Below are 24400 nucleotides of genomic sequence, written 5' to 3'. Positions count from 1 at the left end.
GATAAATGTGTTCATGCAATGATAATATTTCCACGTGCATCGTTGAAATACAATAAAAGTAATGCAGTCAACTATCTCAATCCATAAGAACTAAATTTTATTCCGAAGTTTCTTCGAATCGTTCTTTAAGTATGTACTTTCGTAACAATAACAGCGTTGACAGGTTCTTCACTGCTTATTATTTTATTAAGTATTTTTGCAAACTTGAATTAAAAATCATTTGACATATGTATAACTCTTTTTACAGTGTACACTGAACATTTTATCCTTCATTTATTTAAGATCTTTAACCTCGCCGGAAATCGAAAATGCAGAACATTCCCGAGAACGATTTTTCCACGACAGACAGTGGTGAAAGCGAAGAGAGCACCTTGCCAGAAACTGGGTCAACAACCTGTCGGTGTTCGGGGACGCATTAATCAAAAAGACACACCGGTCGGCGCTAACAAGGCTATAATTGGTGCAAACTGATCAGGACAGACAGACAGACAGACAGACAGACAGACAGACAGACATTTTATTTGACTTGCACAATGTACATCGTCAACATCACAGGTGGTTAGAATTGATATATGTCAACATGTATATGCGCAGAAAACAAGTGTCAACAAAAATGATTATTTACAAAACAAATATATACAGACGTACAGAGGATGAACAATAAGAAAATTATGTTATAGGATTTAACAAATTCAATCTGATACTCAATGATTCCTTAACAAACAAACATAGTTTTATTAAATCAGACCTATTAGTTGATTGTAGCAATTGTACATACTTAATAACAGATGGATTATTATAGAAATATTGTTTTATGTATTTCTTTCTTAAATCAACAAATGTTGAACAAATACATACAAAATGAAATTCGTCCTCAATATCCGTGGTATTACAACAAAGACAATATCTTTCTTGCCTAGCAATAGTGTTTCCATTATATCTACCAGTCTGTATACGAAGGGGGTGTACAGATAATCTTAATCGGCATAAATAAAACCTTAAATGTTTCGGAACTAAGTCTAGGTAAATCTCATATTCGAGATTTGACTTAAATGTTCTATAGATGTCTAACATTGAACTATCTTCTAGTGTACGGTGCCAATTTTGTTTATATGAATCTATAATTTATAATGGACTTTATAATGGGTTTAAAAAAATTAAAATCAATATCATGGACACTATTGAAGACATAACTTAATCCGTAATCATCCAATAATTTCTTGATGTTATAAATCCAATTTCGACAGCCTTTGGCGTAATCTGAAACTCCAATATTGTATACAGTTTTAATAATTATGTTATCAGAGGCTGCTATTTTAAACCAATATTGTACGATTCGCATGTATCTATGTATAAAAAGAGGATATATTCCTAACTCATCATAAACACATGCATTACATGTATTAGTTTTAACTCTTAAAAGCCTTTTACAGAGCTTCAAATGTATCCTTTCCAATTCCTTAGATTTCGTAAAACCCCAAACTTCTGATGAATAACCTAAAATAGACCCTACGAATGCATCAAATAACTGACAAAGAATTTTTGGCTTTAAATCAAATTCTTGACATTTGCAAAACAATGTATTCAATGCTTTAAGAGCTTTACCAACTAAATGTTCTTGATTTAAATTAAAACTCCCTGTATAATTAAATACAACACCTAAATAATTAAAATCATTTACAGTTTCTATAGCATGGCCATTGTATGTCCACTTTTCATTTGGCAATAATCCGCCTCTTTTTCGAAAAACCATTATCTTTGTCTTATCAATATTAACTTTCAGTCCCCATGTATTACAATAAGTATATAAATTATCTAAATGGTTCTGAATTTCTTCTGGTGATTTACCCACAATGGCCATGTCGTCTGCACAAAGTAATAAAATTAAAACAATGTCATCTAGTTGCAAACCTGAATCAATATTATTTTGCAAAAACAACTCAAGATCTTCTACAAAGATAGAAAATAACAAAGGCGACATAACTTCTCCTTGACGTAAGCCAACAGCATAGCTAAAGTAATCCGAAAATGAAGATAATGATTTTACACATGACTTAACTTTTTGGTACATATCTCTCACAATTCTTTATATTTTGCCTTGAATACCACATTTAAACATTTTTAACCATAAAGCATTTCTATAAATAGTATCAAAGCATTTCATCATATCGACAAAAATAACATACAAACGTTTGTTTTCAAATAAATAATGATTTATCAAAGAAAATAAAATAAATATTGCGTCAGTAGTAGATCGTCCTTTTCGAAATCCGAATTGGGCGTCCGAAATGATGTTATGTTTTGTACAGATATTTTCAACGCGTTTATTTATAACAGTAGTGAATAATTTTGACAAACAGCTCACTAACGTAATTCCTCTATAATTATTAACATCGGATTTGGAACCTTTTTTATGAAGGGGGATAATAATACCTTCCGTCCACTGGTCCGGGAAATAACCGGAATTTAGTATATTGTTAAATAAATCACATAGATAAGATGACAGAATGTCAATAGATTCTATAAAATATTCATTTAAAAGGTTGTCACTCCCATAAGCTTTAAATCGCTTAAGTGATTTTACAGCAGTTGTTATTTCATGCACCGTTATCGGTTCATCTAGTTCAGGATATACATTATTAGGAAGATTAAAATCATTACACAAATTAAAACTTTCCGCTTCTAAATTCGATGCACCAACATTATCCGAGCTAATCCTCGAAAAATAATCTGTGAATTCAGTTAACGGTATATCATGATCAGGGTCAGTTGAGGCTAGGCACGTGACGTAGAAGCATTGATAGCACGACGTCCGGTTTAATTATGCTGGACATCAGTTAAGTGCTGTAATATCACTGTTAATGTTACTGTTGTCAAAATTACTCACAATTTTAAAAATATATAAATAAAGAGGATATAATGTGTCTATGAATTATATACTTTGTTGTTCACTTTTTGTAAAAAAAAATCATTATTATCATAGAATCTAGCCTCGATTGATAACATGTGTACTGCCAATATAACCAATTGTAAGTAGTTCAAGTTCATCAATTATTTTCATTTCTAAGAAGTCATTATTGAGACTGTATTACTATTATTATAAACTTGATACAGTCTGGTCTCGAAACGACATCACTTTCACAAATTATGTGAATCAACTTTGAAGTTTGTAGATCATTGACATTGATGCAAAAAAGAATCACGTAGATTACGATACCATGTTTTAGGACAGCTTCATTTTAATACACTTAATGAATGAGAACTGATTTACTTATTACCCAATAAATATATGCCATCCTACGTTGTATTCATATTTTGATTGCAGGCTGCTAAAATATTGAACACATTTTATTCCATACACGCAATACGTTCAAGACGATATTGAACAATTAAATCTAGGACTATGGTGTTTGTGTGCGTTTTTCTTTAACAAAACAAAAACTTTTTGTTGAGCAAGATATTCGCATTTTTAGTTGTGTATTTTTTACATTTAAATATTCGAATTATTATGCAACCCAAGTTTGAATTGTTCGACTTAGATATCATAACCATATTAGCATTATTGTTAATGTTTTATGATATATTTTGAAAATAACACTGACCTCAATCCAGACGAAATATACACATTATAGCACAATTAATTCACTATATACGTGTTAAATTTTTATAAATATATAGACAAACTATTTTACATATTCCAAAGTTAATCCAAAAAACGCCGGTTCGTTTTCGGTAAATGAAATTTAACTGAATAAAAATAACCAAACAGCATATCTTCGATCACATCAGACGTAGCACCGGGCTAGCAAGTATTTAAAAAGGGAGAAAACACGTTTGTCTTAAAGTATATCTTGATCCAACAACCTTCATCACAGGTTTCCAAAGTACAGACTCGAAGTGAAAACCGCAAAAACCGCAAAAAATTAATCTTCGTGAAATCCCCGGGGCCGGAGTGAAATAGGGCAAGTTGGTGCTTTGCGGACAAAGTAAACTCGGTGTTAAAACAGTACTCGCTAATCAAAATGCAGGAAGAGCACTCATTAATTGTAAAACTATCCATTATCAACACAAAAAGAAGTCCCGAACATCAGCTTAGCATGGCGGGTATTTAAATAATTTGGAGTTTTTATTTCCGAATTAAACACGTATTGCCAGCTCATGTTAACATGGAAAACATTTTTGCATTAGCATCGTTTAGGGACAACAATATATAGAAATGAGCAGCACTCTAGGAACAAGGTGCTTAATGCATGTGCGTAAAGTGACGTCCCAGATAAGACTCTGCACATCGGACAAGCTATTCAGGGGCGTTCCGCCTTGACTGGATTTTTGTTTAGACTTCTTTAAACGAAAAATTGCATAAAAGCGGGAAGTGTCGTCCCTGATACGCCTATGCGAATAGCACAGTTGGGACGAAACTGTACGCACATGCATTAAGCCCCGTTTGCATAGAGCATAACTCAAATAAAGATCTTCAATTAATGATTGCTAGTGGAATGATATGGCGATGCATCTGCACTTGTTTATTGTTTAGACTAACGCATGTCCAGCTTGTAAATTCAGCATGATATCAGAAAACAAAAGAAAAAACAACAGCAAAAATAATTATCAATCCAATACCTTATTACGTATGTATATAAATAAAGCAGATATTTTGCAATGTAATAATGTAAACAGATTAAACTTAGTGTGCATATTATGTATATACATATTATCATCCATCATTAACAAATCTCCTAAAACGGTCATGCAAATATATGCCAATGGTAAGTGTTACAAATAAATCGATGCAAGCTCTACATTTCTTTCGAGGTAACACATCAAATGAGAAAAATCTAGGTGTGAAGGTGTAATTTAACATTAGTGTTATTACGAAATTCTCAGTAATGACACATTGTTTATGTTCAACTTTAAATACAGCATACACTTTAAAGCAAATGAATATTGTTCAGTGACAAAAAACATAGGAGACAGTATAATGGATAATTCTTGAAAGCATACACAATTTTGTATTTTTGCAATCACAATCGTGGTTATATTCATCCGACACGTGCCGTTTAAATATACATCTAACATAAGCATGTGCTTCTATTAGGTAATCTTTTTCTATGCACATTTCGCTTTAGCATATTATCAGGTAATTATTCTTATGAACAATTGCCTATATCTGTCAATGATATGTGGACGAACACTAGTGTTGTTTTAATGTTTTAATTAACTCAAGATATCTATTGCGCACGGGATGGTCGTGCGTGAAAATCGTGCTACTTCTGTTCGGAAGTAAAGGTATATTTATACCAATGATTCATTGCGGTTACTACATCCCATAGGAATAGGCAAGATAAACATATCGATTGCTCGGTGCCCGTGCAATGCGCATTTCATCCATAATAAAAAAAACTTCACAATAACTTTGAAACAAAGCTTAATATTCCACTAATACTTACATGCCACTTTGAAGCAACCTGTTTATGTCCCTTTTTTGGAACAATAAATTTGAAATGAGTTGATGCAATTGCAGTCAAAATTACGTTCACATCACTTTCCTTATAGTTAAAATACAATTTTATCCCATTTTCACCGCGACATTGACGGTATAACACGTTGTGGAATATACTTGTCTGTCTTCAACACTGTGGAATATACCTGTCGCGTGCACGGACTACTTTTCAAATGACGTCATGCGATATGCGCTAAAATTAGGTCGATATTGTTTGGTTCATTGATCGACTTTTAAGGTCACCCATTCGAAGAAAATGTGCATATTTTGCAGAAAAAAAATATGTATGACATATTCATCAAAAGAAATGTTGAAATAAAATATAAAATTACACGATTTTTGTTTTGTTATTTTTTATTTATATAAAAAAATACATTTTGTACGGCCCTGCTAAGTTTGTAGTAAAAAGTTGTCTGCTTCAAAATTTATTGAAAAAAAAATAAATAAGAATAAACATTGAAATAAACAAGATTTGTAAGTAAAATGTCTGAAAACACATATGGTTTCAATATTGTTTGGGATGATTAAATGAAGAACAAGTTAAACCAGTTGAAATGACTTATAAACAGTTTAAAAACGAATTTGGTTTTGATGCAGCTGAAATTGTTGATAAGTTTACACCTTGTGCAGATCCCATGCTCAATAACTTAGCAAGTGGCCAACCTTTAATTAATGATCAAAGTTTTGAAACAAATGAAACTCCAAATTCCAGTCTTAAAAGCCCCTTGGTTCAAAATGAATTTAAAGACATAAATGTTTCTGATGTTCAACAATTCATCAAAAATGAAGAAAATAAAAACACGGCCAAAAAAACTTTGAACGACACCAACAAGTTCAAACGTTTCCTTGCATCGCGTGGCGAATACAGAGAAATGCACCATATTGAAGTTGATGTTCTTGAAGACTACATTTCCACCTTCATATTATCACTTCAAAAATCCAATTGCACCGAGTATGAGCCCACTAGTATTCGAGGCATCCTTGGCAGTCTTGACAGAAAACTGAAGAGGCATCGTTTTCCATACTCGATAATGGCTGGAAGTGGGCCCCAATTTTCTCTGACAAGACAGACCTATAATGCCAAGAAAAAAAGCTTAAAGAAACAGGTAATCCATAATGCCATAAATGTCCAGACAAAAAATTGTGGGTACCCACACTCAAACTTCCAGGATTTTTTCCAATTAGCATTACAGTACTGTAATCCAAGAAAAAAAAGTAATATACCCTGACCCATCTGATTTTATTGTTTTTTAAGCCTTGAGCGAGGAAATATTAAATAACTAAAAATAAACAACTGTGACAATTATGATCATTGTTTATGTTATAATAAAAATGCAGCAGTTGATGATGGGTACATTACATGTAGCACATAATGTACAATTAAATAAATCAAAACAAAAGGTGTATGTTATTTTTCTTTATTCATGTGTCAATTTATTTAAACAAAGCCCCCTTAAGATGTGTTAACATTCATTGTATTGTACCTATGTTTTTTTCGTCTTCTTTAATTAGGCACCTATAAAAGATACCTTCGAAATAAAAAAAGATTAATTTTCCCAATTCCCAGATGAAAAATTCCCAAAAATTAAGATTAGCGTGCGGGTATGAAAAAATAGAAATATTTTTTCAAAATAAACAAAGAGCTGTTTTACTGCTGTTGACCTTAAAAAAAAGAAACAAACAAACAATAAAACTTTTTGCATAATGGTAAAGGGAACAGGCCATGTGAAGCAGCACCACTAACCGATGGAGAGCTTGAAGTCATGTGGCAGAAAGGTGTCCTTGGATCTCACAGCCCAACAGCGCTGGTGAACACTCTTTGGCTCAACAACTGTCTGCACTTTGGCCTAAGAGGCACTAAAGAGCAGTACAATCTGAGGTAATAAAGTTGAAGTTGTCCACAATCTGAAAAATGGAAAAATCATTTAAATAGCCATAAATAAAATAGTTACACGTGTATTAACATTATAAACCAGGTGTTGATTTGTTTTGATAATGTTTCAAGCACAAATATGCCATGCATTTGTTTGCAACATGTACATTTTCATTAATTTACCCGCCATTTATAAACAAGAAATATGTTTAAAAAAATGAATTTACTATTTATAACCGCAATAATGGCCAGAAAAATTTGTTTTTCACAACTAAAATAAAATTTTATTACTTAAACTATTCTAGTTTTTCCCAATTGACACCAAACCTCCCATATTGAGATGTTAGGGTCTTTTTTTCAAAAATGTTTAAAATATATAAATACAAACACGCAAATTGATGTTAATTTTTAACCCTTTGCATGCTGGGATGTTTGTTGTCTGCTAAAATGTTGTCTGCTCAATTTCTAAAAAAAGCATTTTCTTCATTTTTTTCCAAAGAATACTATCGGAATAGCAAACAGTTTGGATCCAGATGAGACGCCATGTTCTGTGGCGTCTCATTTGGATCTAAACTATTTTCAAAGGCCTTCAAAATTCGGTTCCCGCACTGAAAGAGTTAACACAATTAATTTCACATTATACAGATGGGGTGACATTACATTGAAAGCTGCTGTTGATGGAACAGAATATTTGGACTATAACGAACGGCAGACAAAAACCAGAACGGGTGAAAATGTGGCAGATGTGCGAAGAGTGACACCCAAGATGTTTTCAACTGGAAATAATGATTTGAGAAACCCTGTTGAAATTTATAAACTGTATGCACAGAAGCGGCCCACTGGTTTTTCGGGACCCGAAGACCCTTTCTTTTTGGCACCGAACAAAGTTTTTAGAAAAGATGTTTCCGGGAATAGTGGTGAGGGAGAGGTGACTTGGTTTATCAGACAAAGGGTTGGGATGAACAAAATGGGGAAAATGTTGAAAACAATGGCAAATGATGCTTGATTACAAGGGAACAAACGATTGACAAACCACTCTACCCGGAAACATCTTGTTCAAAAACTGAGGGAGCACAATGTCCCACCAACGGATATTATGGCAATAACTGGGCATAAAAATGTGCAGTCGATTATTAATTATTCTTGTGTCAGTGAAGAGCAACAAAAAAAATGCTCAAACATACTTGCCTGTCACACTCCACGTGCAAATAACATCAGCAGCTCTACCGCCTCTACATCTCGTATAGCCCATACTGCTACCTCTACCACAGACAGTTGTGACTCCTTTCCTCAGACGTCCAACTGCCCCGAGATGCAAAATGTCAATACACCCCACCACCCGATCAGCTTCCAACAGCAATTTGCGGTAGCAGGCTCTTTCGGCCCCAAGCTCTTTCGGCCCAAACCGAAATTTCAGGCTTTTTCGGCCCCAAGCTCTTTCGGCCCCAAATCGACCAGGCTTATTCGGCCCTATATTTTATTACACCTATTTGAAGCGGATGTATGATTGAATTAAGGTGTTTAAAATGATATATTGTGTTGTCGGTTTGTTTCATTGTATTGCTTTTGATTATGGATGATTAAATGACATTAATTGAAAACAATTATCGTTTTACAAACTGTTACCAATGTATGTAATTGTTTAAATTGTTAAATTGTGCCGGCTTTTAATTGAATCGATTGTCGGTCTGTTTGTTAAATATTGCGTTTGATTAAAGGTGTAAACGATGAGTATTTGTTTGTTATGTTCAATTGTTGTTGTTTTTTGTCGGTAATTTAGCAATTATTGCACATACGTATAAAAGTGCAATTATTGTGTTCATTTGTATCATAAATTATTGTGCTGTCTATGTTATTCTTAGGCTACTAGTTTAAGAAATTTGCTTTGAAATTTGGTATGATATTGGATGTTACTTGTGTTTATCGTTAATAAATATAATAAACAGTGTAAGTATAAGTGTTCGTCATTGTGATTTTGTGATGGAGGAGGACGCGTGTGTGTTTTGTAAGAAGGCCGTTCGCTCGCTGCAGCATGGTATTACATGTGACGTTTGTGACCGCTGGCAGCATCGCACCTGCAATACAGGTTAGTGTTTATGCAAACTCTATTAAAAATATAAAGTCTAAGATTTATGACAGATTATACCATTTGTCATCTACATATGTTGCGTTTATACACATGAAATATACCAATATTAGAAAATTGTATATGGAAATTTAACATTCTATTACAGATGACCTGGTATGCATATATTTATACTTTTGGTAACAAATAATAATGCTTACAATAAAATTCAAAAATTTCTCGCGAAATATTGTAAAAATGCTTTTAAAATGAGAACTGAGACGTGTAATGCAAACGTGATTAAATCTAATGGCCTCATTAATTACTATTTGTTAATCGGGTGACTCGATAATGAAAGACGGGGTCGTAGTAATTAATGAATTATATGGAGTTTATTATTATTATAGTCTCATCCAATATTTACATTTTTCATAATTTTGATTATATAAAACATTAAGATGACAGGTTAGTGTCAATGCCAACTGATTAGCTAAGATTTTCGACAAATAAATTATTTTCCTAAGTAAGCTTGAACATGGGTCTAATTTGCCAAATTTTTAATTTATTTTATTGTCATGGTTATAATTTGCAAATTTTTATTTTATTGCCAGTTCATAGTTTACGGATTTATCAACATAAATCTACCTTTTTTGTTACCTGTTGATCCGAATACACTCTATACATGTATTTAACAACCTTATAAAGATCATAAAACCCGGCATAGGTGCGAGTGTGCTAGACAATGGCTTCATTCGATAATGAATGACGGGGTCGGAGTAATTAAAGAAAACAACATCTGTTTAATACATTAACGATGTGTGAACAAGTGTTTGCTTCAATAAGAATAAAAAAATGATAGTTTGATTGGTTATGAAAATAAATTGATAAGTGTCTATGAAACAATAACGGTTTCGTTCATTAGTGTCAATTCATAAATCAATTTAATAGGTTATGTTGTAACGTAATTTATGACGAAATTTGCAAACACGTTGTAGGCATATCCGCGACAGAATTATTGATGTAATTGAATTATTAATAAAATGAACAACTTGTGTGCAGTAAATTATGTATTATGTAATTATAGTAACTTTAATCGTCGACTGAAATTTTAGAATTCCTTTCCTTTCAAAAGTATATGTCTAATATACAAATAAAGTCACATATTCATGTTGTTATTCGATTGGTAATTTCTTTCTTAATAAATTATATTGTATAATGAAATTGATACTCGCCTTTATTTGTTGTTTTTAAACTGTACCGCTATATAAATTTTTTAATTTATTATTAATTTTATTGTCATGGTTATCATTTGCAATTTTTTTTATTTATTTTATTGTCAGTTCAAAGTTTACTGATTTATCAACTTAAATCTACATTTTTTGTTACCTGTTAACCCGAATACACACCACAGATGTATTTAACAACCTGATAAAGATCATAAAACCGGGCATAGGTGCGAGTGTGCTAGACAATGGCTTCATTCGATAATGATTGACGGGGTCGGAGTAATTAAAGAAAACAACATCTGTTTAATGCGTTAACGATGTGTGAACATCGTCAAGTTAGTTATTAATCAATTAGGTTATGTTGTAAATTTATGACGAATTTTGCAAACACTTTGTAGGCATATGACTGCCGCAACCGCCCTACAACGCCTGACATCAGCCTAAACTTAGAAAATGTCGCGCAGTCGACTATGCTTGAGATACTAGTTACTTCTCCGATATAATGGTTATACATATGAATATGCTGTAATTATTAAGTTACAAATAAATTATGCAATTATAATGAAGATGATGATTATTATTAGAGTGATTCTTTTGATGCTGAAGATTATTATACTACTGCAGACTATGGTGTATTTATGCTATTTATAATGATGATGATTTAAATGCTGATGTTTCTTATGCTGATTATTATTATGATGATAATTTTGATGATCATTATTATTATGCTGATGATTGTGACTCTAATGATGAAGGATGATGATTAATATTTATATGATGATTATTATGATGATCTAATTGCATTATTGATAAAATGAACAACTTGTGTGCAGTAAATTATGTAGTATGTAATTAGGTTAAATTAATGTATTGTGTTGTTAAGACGTATGTATTACTTATTGTTATAACTTTAAAATTATCCATATAAATGTAATATAAATTATTTTATAGTTTGTTTTATTTTCAAAGCCGTCTCATATTCTTGTATCTATTCTTCTCATTTCGACGACGATATACCTGAAGCAAAAGACAAAGAGAATCTCTTTTCAAATGCATTAATCCTCAATAAAGATAATATATTACTGTAATAAACAATATTCCATAGCTTTAAAGAGTTTCGATCAACATATTTGCAACGATTAATTCAAATTAAAAATGGGGCCGAAAAAGCCTGGTACCTGGGCCGAAAGAGCCTGAAATTGGGGCCGAAAGAGCCTGAAAAACACAATTTTCCGGAGCAACATTTCACATTGCAAACTTCATGTTCACAACTACTTTACTCGCAACGAACACGACAATACACATAAATAAATCCACAATGTACGAAACAGTGCCAAGCATCACATTTTTATTCATCTTGCTTCCTCCACTTTTTTGAAAATGTGACCAGTAAAGGTCATGACCGCAGCGTGTTGTGTATTGCTCTATAATTAGACATGTTCAATATCACTACGCATGTGTATTACTAGTATATTTCATTTTTGTTAATTTTGAAGTGTTTTGTTATAGCAAATGTTTTTGTTAAAGGTATTAAATTATTTGAAATATTCGTAAACAATAAATATTGTTGATATTTCTATTATCATTTATTTCTTTACATAATTCTCGAACTATTTTTTTGAATTTTACAGGTGTTAGCAGTTCACAACAAACATAAACAAACAATCGTTCGCCGTGTTTAATTGTTTTTGAAGTTTCCAAACATGCCACGTTTGTTTATTATTTATCTTGTTTAATAAAACTTCGATGGGATAAATAGAATACTAGGATTAGCGTTGAATACAGAAAAGTTTATGTTGCTGTTTGTCCAAAAGAGGCCCTTAATGGTTCATACTCACTCGCCATGTAAATAGCGCCTTATATGCTAAATAGGCTTAATGTGAAGCCGACCCTAATTAAACCACCGACTGAACCCAGGTTAGCATGACAGGAAGCCGACGGGAGTTCAGCGAGCAATATGTCGCTTCCGGGGGATAACTCTAGTTTGTCCGAAAGCGGCCCTGAAAGGTGTATATTCTTTCGCCATGTACTAGTAAAACGCGCATAACACGCTTAATAGGTTGTATGTGACGCGGACCATAATTAAACTCCCGACCGAATTTACATCGGCCCGACATGCAGTCGTCGGGAGTTCAGCGTGTACAAGGTCGCTTCCGGGGGATAACACTTGTTTGTCCGAAAGCGGCCCTTAAATGTGCATATCCACTCGCCATGTAAATAGCTCCTTAAACGCTTAATAGGCTGAATGTGAAGCCGATCCTTGTTAAAACCCAGGGTCGAAACTAGTTTAGCCCGACAGGCAGCCGACGGGAGTTCAGCGTACACTAGGTCGCTTTCTAGGTATAACTCTTGTCTGTCCGAAAGTGGCTCTTAAAGGTGCATACCAACTTGTCCTGTAAAAGCGCCTTACACGCTTAATAGGCTCAATGTGACGCCGACCTTTATTAAAAACCGGGCCGAGACTAGATCCGCCTGACAAACAGCCGAGTTGAGGTCAGCGTGCACTAGGTCGCTTCCGGAGGATAACTATGTGTGACGTAGCAAATTAAATATTATATTAAATATTAGTATACAAAATATTATACGCATTGGCAATAATAGACAACAAATTCAATTTGCAAAAATTCCTACATATGCTTTGGAGCAGTGTCAATATTAAATCAATACCGATCTAATTATGAAATGGCTAAGCTAATTGATGATACATATTGGAGAGCGATGCCAGATGATAATACATAGAACACACAAAGTTAATTACTCACTTCTTATATCGCTAATAAGACATGACTCGGGTGTTGTATGATTTCATGTAAATAGCGGACTACCATCCATATTTGTCTTTCGCATATCATGTTACTTCGCTACATTTGGGCATGTGGTTTTGCACAAGCACCCGTCGGAAATTGACACTTTAGCATTGGGTGTTCCAATCTATATTAATATAATGTTCGTCAGTAGAGGAAAATAGTTAGAGAGCGAGAGACCGACGAACATAACGGTCACACAATTAGTTATTGTCATGGGGCCAAAAGGCCATTACATTTAACTTACAGTTTAGATTATTTTACGAACATTGGAAACGTTGTGTTAAAATTAAATTAATAGAAATAAATCGTTATGAACATTGAAAAGAACTTTGCGTATGTTTATTATTATGTGTGTCAAAGAGTATGACACACTCTTGTTTGATTGAAAGCGACCCTTAAAGTTGCATACCCAATCGCTATGCAAATAGCGCCTTATAGGCTTAATAGGCTGTGTGCGACGCCGATCCGTATTTAAACCCTGGGCCGAAACTGGATCAGCCCGACAGGTAGCCAACGGGAGTTCAGCGTGCACTAGGTCGCTTCGGAGGATAACTCTTTTTTGTCGAAAAGCGGGCCTTAAAGGTGCATACCCACTCGCCATGTAAATAGCGTCTTATAGGCTAAATAGCCTGTATGTGACGCCGACCCTTATTGAAACCCATAGCCAAAACTGGATCAGCCCGACAGGTAGCCGACGCGAGTTCAACGTGCACTAGGTCGCTTCCGAGGGATAACTCTTGTTTGTCCGAAAGAGGCTTTTAAGGGTGCATACCCGCTCGCGATGTGATTAGCGCATACTACGCTATATAGCCTGTATGTGACGCCGACCCTTATTAAAACCTCGGGCCGAAACTGGATCAGCCCGACGGGCAGCCGACGGGAGTTCAGCGTGCACTAGATCGCTTCCGGGTGATAACTCTTGTTTGTCCGAAAGCGGCCCTTAAAAGTGCATACCCACTCGCCATGTGAATTGCGCATAATATACAAAATAGGCTTAATTTGACGCCCGACCTTACTAAAACCTCGGGCTGAAACTAAGTTAGCCCGACAGGCAGCTGACAGAAGTTCAACTAGCACTAGGTCGCTTCCGGGGGATTACTCTTGTGTGTCCAAAATATAATATAATAGTACAATATGCTAACTAGGCTGTATGTGAAGCCCACCCTAATTAAACCACGGGTTGAAACTAGGTTAGCCCAACAGAAAGCCGACGAGAGTTCAGCGAGCAATAGGTCGCTTTCGAAGGATAACTCTCGTTTGTCCGAAAGCGGCCCTTAAAGGTGTATATCTACTCGCCATGCACTAGTAAATAGCGCATAACACGCTAAATATGTGTTGTATGTGACGCCGACCATAATGAACCCCCGTCCGAAACTACATCGGCGCAACAGCTGTCGGGAGTTCAGCGTGCACTAGGTCGCTTCAGAGGGATAACACGTGTTTGTCCTTCAGAGGCCCTTACAGGTGCATATCGACTCGCCATTTAAATAGCTCATTATACGCTAAATAGGATTAATGTGAAGCCGAATCTCATTAAAACCGAGGGTCGAAACTAGGTTAGCCCGACAGGCAGCCGACGGGAGTTCAGCGTGCACTAGGTCGCTTTCGGGGGATAAATCTTGTTTGTACGTAAGCGGTCTTTAAAGGTGCATACCCAATCGTCCTGTAAAAAGCGCCTAACATGCTTATAAGGATGTATGTGACGCCGACCTTAATTGAAACTCCGTCCGAAACTAGATCAGTTTGTCAGGCAGAAAACGTGAGGTCAGCGTGCATAAATTCGCTTCCGGATAACTCTTTTTTGACCGAAAGCGGCCCTTTAAATAGCGCCTTATACGCTTAAAAGGCTGTATGCGACGCCGGTCCTTTTTAAACCCCGGGTCGAAACTGGATCAGCCCGACAGACAGCCGATGTTAGGTCAGCGTGCAGTAGGTCGCTTCGGGGGATAGCTATTGTTTATCCGAAAGTGGCCCTTAAAGGTGCACACCCACTCGCCATGTTAATAGCGTTTTATAGGCTAAATAGCCCGTATGTGACGCCGGCCCTTATTAAAAGCCCTAGCCAAAACTGGATCACACCGACAGGCAGCCAACGTGAGTTCAACGTGCACTAGGTCGTTTCCGGGGGATAACTCTTATTTGTCCGAAAGAGGTCCTTAAAGGCGCATGCCCACTTGCGATGTGATTAGCGCATAATACGCTAAATAGGCTGTATGCGACGCCAACCCTAATTAAACCCTGGGCCGAAACTATGTTGCAAAATATGCTTAATAGGCGGAAAATACTGCTAAATATGCTTATAAGAACGTATTGTTCAGCCAATGTACTAAACTTGCTTAAAAGGCTAAATAGGCTGAAAAGTTTGCTTAATATGGTTATATGATAAATATGCTGTATTTTCCAACTTAAATACTTAACTTGTTAAATAGGCTAAATAGGCTGAAAATGGTGCTAAATAGGCTAAATAGGATGCCTGTTTCAACATATGTACTAAACTTGTTAAATAGGCTAAATACGCTGAAAAGGGTGCTAAATAGGCTAAATGTGATGCAAGTGTCAACCTATGTTCTAAACTTGTAAAATAGGGTAGATATGCTTTAAAGGATGCTAAATAGGCTAAATCAGATGCGAAAAGGCTTCTTAACAAGATAAAGTGATGAATGTTTCAACCTATTAAATACACTTGCTAAATAGGCTGCTCAATAGGCTTAAACTGATTAATAGGATATATGTCTCAACCTATTTAATAAGAGTTCTTAAAAGCTTATTAAACTGAATAGTTTTCTAAATAGCCTCAATAGGATGTATGTTAACCTATTTAATATACTTGTTTAATAGGCTTAAGAGGCTTAAGAAGTATTTTTGAATATATGTACTAAACTTGCAAAATATGCTTAATAGGCGGAAAATACTGCTAAATATGCTAATAAGAACGTATGTTTCAGCCAATGTACTAAACTTGCTAAAAAGGCTAAATAGGCTGAAAAGGTTGCTTAATATGCTAAATATGCTAAGTATGATGTATTTTCCAACCTAAATACTTAACTTGTTAAATAGGCTAAATAGGCTGAAAATGGTGCTAAATAGGCTAAATAGGATGCCTGTTTCAACCAATGTACTAAACTTGTTAAATAGGCTAAATAAGCTGAAAAGGATGCTAAATAGGTTAAATGTGATGCAAGTGTCAACCTATGTTCTAAACTTGTTATATAAGCTAAATACGCTGAAAAGGGTGCTAAATAGGCTAAATAGGATACATGTTTCAGCCTATGGACATAACTTGTAAAATAGGCTAAATAGCCTGAGAAGGATACTCAATAGGCTAAATAAGATGCATGTTTCAACCAATGTACTTACCTTGTAAAAACGGCTTAATAGGCTGCAAAGGGTGCTGAATAGGCTAAATGGGATGCATGTTTCAACCTTAGTACTAAACTTGTAAAATAGGCTTAATAGGCTAAATAGGATGAATGTTTCAACCTATGTACTAAACTTGTAAAATAGGCTTTATAGGATGCATGTTCCAACCTATGTACTAAACTTGTAAAATAGGCTAAATAGGCTGAAAAGCGTGATAAATAAGCTTAATAGGCTAAATAGGATGCATGTGTCAACCTATGTACTAAACTTGTTAAATATGCTATATAGGCAGAAAAGAATGCTTAAAAGGCTAAATATGATGCCTGTTTCAACTGTAGTAAACTAGCTAAATAGGCTAAATAGACAGAAAATGCTGCATACACGGCTAAATAGGCTAAATAGGATGCATGTGAAAACCTATGCACTAAACTTGTTAAATAGGCTTAACAGGCTGATAAGGGTGCTAAATAGGCTAAATAGGATGCATGTGTCAACTATGTACTAAACTTATTAAATAGGCTAAATAGGTAGAAAAGGGAGCTAACTTGGCTAAATATGATGCATGTTTCAACCTATGTTCTAAACTTGTTAAATAGGCTTAATAGGCTGGAAAGGGTTCGAAATAGGCTAAATATGATGCATGTTTCAACCTATGTACTAAACTTGTTAGATAGGCTAAAAAGGCTAAAAATGGTGCTAAATAGGCTAAATGGGATGCATGTGTCAACCTATGTTCCAAACTTGTTAAATAGGCTAAATACGCTGAAAAGGATGCTAAATAGGCTAAATTGGATGAATGTTTCAACCTTCACAAAACTTGTAAAATAGGGTAGATATGCTTTAAAAGATGCTAAATAGGCTAAATAAGATGCATGTTTCAACCTTTGTACTAAACTTGTAAAATAGGCTTAATAGGCTAAATAAGATGCATGTTCAACCTATGTACTAAATTTGTAAAATAAGCTAAATGGAATGCATGTTTCAACCTATGTACTAAACTTGTAAAATTTGCTAAAAAGCCTGAAAAAGGTGCTAAATAGGCTGAATAGGCTAAATAGGATGCATGTGTCAACCAGTGTACTAAACTTGTTAAATATGCTATATAGGCAGAAAATGATGCTTAATAGGCTAAATAGGATGCCTGTTTCAACCTATGTAGTAAACTTGCTGAAAAGGCTAAATAGACAGAAAAGGCTGCATAATAGGTTAAATAGGCTATATAAGATGCATGTGTAAATTTATGTACTAAACTTGTTTAACGGGCTTAATAGACTGAAAATGGTGCTAATTAGGCTAAATAGGATGCATGTGTCAACTATGTAATAAACTTGTTAAATAGGCTAAATGTTCAGAAAAGGGAGCTAACTTGGCTAAATAGGATGCATGTTTCAACCTCTGTTCAACCATGTTCTGAACTTGTTACATAGGCTAAAAAGGCTGAACAGGGTGCTTAATAGGCTAAACAGAATGCATGTGTGAACCTTTGTAAAAAAATTGTTAAATAGACTATATACTGAAAAGGATGCTTAATACGCTAAATAGGCTAAATAGGATGCATGTGTCAACCTATGTTCTAAACATGTTAAATAGGCTAAATAGGCTTAAAAGGTTGCTAAATAGGATGCATGTTTCAACCTATTTTCTAAACTTGTTAAATAGGCTAAATATGCTGCAAAAGGTGCTTAATATGCTAAATAGGATGCACGTGTCAACCTATGTACATAACTTGTTAGATATGCTAAATAAGCAGAGAAGAGTGCTAAATAGGCTAAATAGGATGCTTGTTTCAACCTATGTAATTAACTTGTAAAAGAGGCTAAATAGGCAGAAAAGGCTGCTAAATATGATAAATAGGATGCTTTTGTAAATCTATGTACTCAACTTGTTAAATAGGCTTAAAAGGCTAAAAAAGTTCCTAAATAGGCTAAATAGGAAGCATGTGTCAATCTATGTACTTACTTGTTAAATAGGCTAAATAGGCTTAAAAGGGTGCTTAATATGATGCATGTATCAACTATGTACTAAACTTGCTAAATAGGCTAAATAGGCTGAAAAGGGTGCAAAATAGGCTAATTAGGCTAAATAGGATGCATGTGTCAACTATGAACTAAACTTACTAAATAGGCTTAATAGATGAAAAGCGTGCAAAATAGGCTAAATAGGCTAAATAGGATGCATGTGTCAACCGATGTTTAAAACTTGTTTAATAGGTTAAATATGCTGAAAATGGTGCTTAATAGGCTAAATAGGATGCATGTTTAAACTTATACACTAAACTTGTTAAATAGGCTAAATAGGCTGAAAATGGTGCTAAATCGACTAAATAGGATGTATGTTTCAACCAATGTACTTAACTTGCTAAATAGACTAAATAGGCCGAAAACGGTGCTAAATAGGCTAAATAGGATGCATGTGTCAACCTATGTACTTCACTTGTTAAATAGGCTAAATAGGCTGCAAATGGTGCTTAATAGGCTAAATAGGATGTATGTTTTAACCTATGCACTAAACATTCCCTTCCTCATCCTCCATTACCTTTTCCTACTGCAATTTCTTCTTCTGCTACTACTTAGTATCCTTCTTAGTATTCTTAATATCAAAACTTGTATAATAATAACGATTTAATCGATACAATAATTTTCGCAAGTTGAATATGTATCTATTTGTTGTGTTTCTATGTTTTATCTCAGGTTTTTGAAAGTGGATATTTATTACATATATTAAATATGAATTTCTGTGAAAATGGGAGAACGAATGCTTTTTAATAGGTTGGGTCACAACAAAACGCAGTTAAGTTATCAAGGTTTATCAAGTATAGACCCCTTGAATGTTAACAGTTAATAGCCCAAAAATGGGAGAAATTGAATAACCGATAAGGAAAGTGTCGAGTAAAAGGAAGTTATCTAAGCAACATGAACAGTTGAACAAATAGCCATCGAAGCTCATTTTAATTATTGTACTAGATATAAATTTAAGTACATCGCTGGCTTAATCTATTAATATATATGGTCATAAGGCGTCATATGATTTACTAAGAGGTACAAAAAATGCATATATATTGATATTCAACATAGCTACCAATTCAGTTCAGTATAATGTTATCATTATCATTATTGTTCAGGGAAACATTATTATATTTTCTTTCAAATTACTTCATGCAATACTGAAATATTGACATAGTCTTTCATTGTTATTGATTCGTTATTAATGTATACATTATACACGATGATCGGAACTTCAGAGACAAATAAAAGGTTAGTCTGGGTACCTATTTGCATACACTTCATACAAAATATCAATTAAAACGTGTCGGGCAATAACTTATTGTGAAAATGTGTACCATATGCCCCTTAACAATGATTTAGAGAAAGAGCGACGAGAGTTTTTAGACAAGTTTTAAAGCAATACCTATTGTATATTGATTAACTATCTGGAGATGAAACGAAAATAATGATTGACTTCACTGTTCAGCACTATGCGGCATTGCCTCAAAGACTCGTTAATTCATTATATCGTTGGGCGCACTCAGGCATAGGCCCGTGTGTGACAACACGTATACATTTTCTATTAATACAATATTTAGATAATCTACGTTACTTTATCTCGAGATCATTCATTGTTGGTATTCAAACAGGACCCTTGGAAGCTATTTTCCTACTTTAAGACTGACGAAGCAGGCTCCTGGAAGGTGAAACTTAAAAATATAGAGACACTTTGACAAAGGATGGGTTTAATTATTAACTTAAAATAGCATCGTTTAAACAGAGAACATGATTTTATCTTTACTGAACATTTGAATATGTGCTTCACATTTTTTGTTTTCGCAAAGAAGTACTTGTCATCAAGAAATAGGTAAAACAATATTTTCTTCGAGAAATTCAGCTTGTTCTACTGGTATATTTGTGTTGCTTTAATCCTTTTATTAAAAAAATATATGTAAATAGTAGTATATTGTGTAGTTTTTGCCACAAAGTCACATAACCACAGTAACTCATCATGTTCGCAACACAAGTGAATTGACAAGTTACTAGTTAGCATGGAAGCTAATAGTTAATTAAAATAGAGAACAACTAAACTCCAGAAACTATCAAAAATACCTTTTAATCCACGTCTTTAATAACAGAACATTATCTATAAACAATTATTAAAACAGGGATCACCGCCTTCGAACGGCCAATGCAATTTATTGCGGTATAAACCGATTTTTTAGGTTTTAGCCAAAGCAATATCAAATTTGTTTTAAAAAAAACATATCGGTATATTCCGCTGAGGTTTGAATACCATTGGAAGCAACAACTGCATACACAATTACAATAGAAAAAAATGCCAGTGGTTGTCGTTTTCGTAAAAGATTAATCAATGAAGAGAACCCTTTTTAACAAATTTTGATTTTAAATGTGGTAGTGGTATGTATGCATCGTAATGTTTGGGAGGACCCTACGTTTCAATACTTATTACAGTGTGGCACCTCTTAAAATCTGTTTTGGATTTTGCAATGAGAGTGAGATGAAGTACACCAAGTCGAGTTGACTCCCCAATCATACAAACTATTTGTTGCGAAAAAATACCATGTTGACGCGCGGACATGTATAACTATCTATAATCTATTTGATCGATTAATATAAGTAAATATTGTAACACACAAATGACTAATATTCCTCACTTGCCGGTGCTTACTCATATGATCAGCAGATCGAATAGAAGTTTGCATTATCTATTGATGTTACATGCATACAATATACATGCCGATTTTCTCATTGTTCATTGTTCAGTCAAACACAGCAAGCTTTGATCAACTAGAACCACTCCCTAACATTGATAGCAAAATGGTGGCGACGTTGCCATGTCGTAAGTTCGAAATTTATACTCAATACGTTTTATTATTTCTTAAATGCACCAAATAGTTGAATACTTTTAATTGCATATATCCATTAATTGATTCAATTATTTTTCTATAAATATATACAGTCACGAAATTGATAAAAACATTTTTTCTCTATTTATGGTTTCAAAACTCAATAACTGAGTAATTATGTAAATGCTATTAAGCATAATACAAATTGTATGTATTTGTATATTGATCTAAACATAAATTATTTTAAGTATCTAATAAGTGCAAAAATACAAGTGCATAAGAGGTTAACATACATTGAAGCTTTTTATTATAATGGCATCAGCAATTTGAAATGCCAAATACACACCAACGACTACTTCGTTGTTAAGTTGTTATTTTTCTGTTTGCATGGTGAAACATTTCTCGAACAATTGTTGATTTAATCTAAATGAAAAGATGGAAAAATCCTCTTGGCATCAACGATTTATTTTTGAATTGTGTACAAACACAGCCATAATCTCATTTTACAAGTTAACAAAGCGAGACAAAATATTAATGTTTCAGAAGCCACAAAACGGAACATTGAATGTTATGAAAATCAATCGAAACCGTTTGTTGTTTGTCATGAATAATAAATCATGGCAACGCATCAATAGATCGCTTTATTTATTCTTTTTTACTAAAAGGTGGCTTCATAAAATAGATTTACTCATATAATTTTCGCACGTAAGAAAGTATCGTACTGCAAATTTCAACGACCGTTGACCGGATTCGATAAATCAAAGAAAAAATGTGCAAGATGTCTGGAGATGTTCAGACATCTGTTAAATCAACGAAGGGTTTAATAGCGAACACTACTGTACCCTTTGTAAGTACTTTTAAAATCACTTGTATTTAAATTAACATCAATTAACAAGAATGAATTGATATAAAATATGAACAGTTATTGTGTAACATCGATTCGTGCAGTGCGGTGTAAATAAAAAGTTTCTATACCAAAATGTTTTTATGATTAAAAAAAATGGATTTTACAAATACCAATACACTTCTATGCAACCAGCAAGCAGTACATGAAACCGGTAATTTTGATTCATGATTCTTATGATTTTATGCAGGTGAACAGATAAAAAATATGTTACTATTTTTCACAATTTCAGCACACGATCACTCTACCGTACGCTCAATGTATTGAACGGTGTTTGAGAACCTCGTCGTAAGCAAGTTTTCTTGGCTATCACCTTCTTTATTGCTTTATTCACACATGACAGTTTAATAAAGACATGTGTTGTCTTTATATTTGTACACATGCGTTTTTATGTTTATTTTGTCGCATGCTGTGTCCTTGGTTGTTTTTATTTTTTTCGTTAATTTTTTAGTTGTTCTCAATCGCTGCAACTAAAATATCCGTCTTTGTATTGCGGCATTACAATTTGTTCATGCGCTTGAAACATGCAAAGTTAAATTAATTCTTTGACAAATGATAGCCGTACAAGGCATCGAAACATTAAGGTATAATCACTTTTCGAACTCGAGCTGTCCCATCATATGGCAAGGCAACATATGTCCTTTACTATGGCGTGTGACCCAATCGCTTAAATAATAAACATACACAAATACAAATGAGCGTAAACCAAAGTTGTTTGTTTGCACTAATCCGACCTATCCTAATATTTGGTGCCAGTCCTTGACTTGAATTGGGTATTTCATTTTGAGTGTTTAATAATAATCATACTTGCTGCATTAATTTAAAAACGATTAAGTATGTGATAACAATCAACTTTTATTTAACCGAAAATAACCAACAACAAAATGGTAAATTGAGAATCGTTAGAGTAATAACGAAAATGAACTACCAACCCTATGTTTGTGGCGATGTAAGTTGACTTCTTTTGTCTTATCAAAATAGTTTGACCGTTTCTTTTGTTTTTCTTTGGTTGGCATGTACCTGAAACTCATAGTAAGCAGCGTCAAGGTGCCCGCATTTAAATTAAAAACAATTCATATTCATATTATTTAATGATTTGCTCAATTTGAAAAGAATAGTTGCAGAATAAGTAAGTATAGAAATTACTCCGGTTATATTTCCATATGTTCCTATGATCAGGTGCACGTTCATTCAGTACGACGAAACACGCCTCTTTGTCAGCTGTACACACAGACCCTCCCAACGCCGGGAGCAGGGACCAGGCAGATAGTGTCCATGGCAGACTTTGTAAGTATTTTTTTTTTATTTTAATAAGAGCTGGAACTCCTTCAATTAATGCTCATGATTAAAATGTATGTAAAAGTTGCTTTTTTGGGAATACAGTTAATTTCAAAATACGCATATTTGTTAAAGCGAGCTTATACGATTTAGTCAATTATTTATTAATTTATATCAAATGTGTAAAAAACTTATCAAACATATATTTCAATATAAATTAAAATAAAAGTTTAGAAGAACATGTGTCGAAAAATGCGATATAAGTCAGATATCTAATTCTGAAATCGAAAATGTCTGTACAGTCGAATTCGCCAGCATGTAAATCATGCATGTACGATGTGAATCTAAATTTAATTTAACAGTTCATTTTAAATTCCTACAACGATATCTTTTCATACGACACACGAACACTTACTAAAAACACGAATGTTACGGTTATTGAAGGAAAATATGTACGAAATATCTTCGTAACAATCGGCTCGGGGCGCTAATTTGTTTTTGCTGCACTTTATGAAATTCGTCTTTAATACTA

The 24400-nt window shown here is 34.0% G+C and overlaps 1 protein-coding gene across 1 annotated transcript; it reads left to right on the top strand.

The window, feature by feature from the left end:
• Window positions 1-7173: 7173 nt before the first annotated feature.
• LOC127839491 (zinc finger MYM-type protein 2-like) lies at window positions 7174-8379 on the top strand. The gene is made up of 2 exons (XM_052367885.1): window positions 7174-7379; window positions 8019-8379. The coding sequence occupies exons 1-2, from the start codon at window positions 7264-7266 to the stop codon at window positions 8377-8379; spliced, it is 477 nt and encodes a 158-aa protein (XP_052223845.1). The 5' UTR covers window positions 7174-7263.
• Window positions 8380-24400: the final 16021 nt, after the last annotated feature.

Source organism: Dreissena polymorpha, chromosome 7 (assembly GCF_020536995.1).
Source record: "Dreissena polymorpha isolate Duluth1 chromosome 7, UMN_Dpol_1.0, whole genome shotgun sequence".
Taxonomy (NCBI): domain Eukaryota; kingdom Metazoa; phylum Mollusca; class Bivalvia; order Myida; family Dreissenidae; genus Dreissena; species Dreissena polymorpha.
Note: the sequence above shows the minus strand (reverse complement) of the source record. Positions and strands in the feature narration are given on the sequence as shown.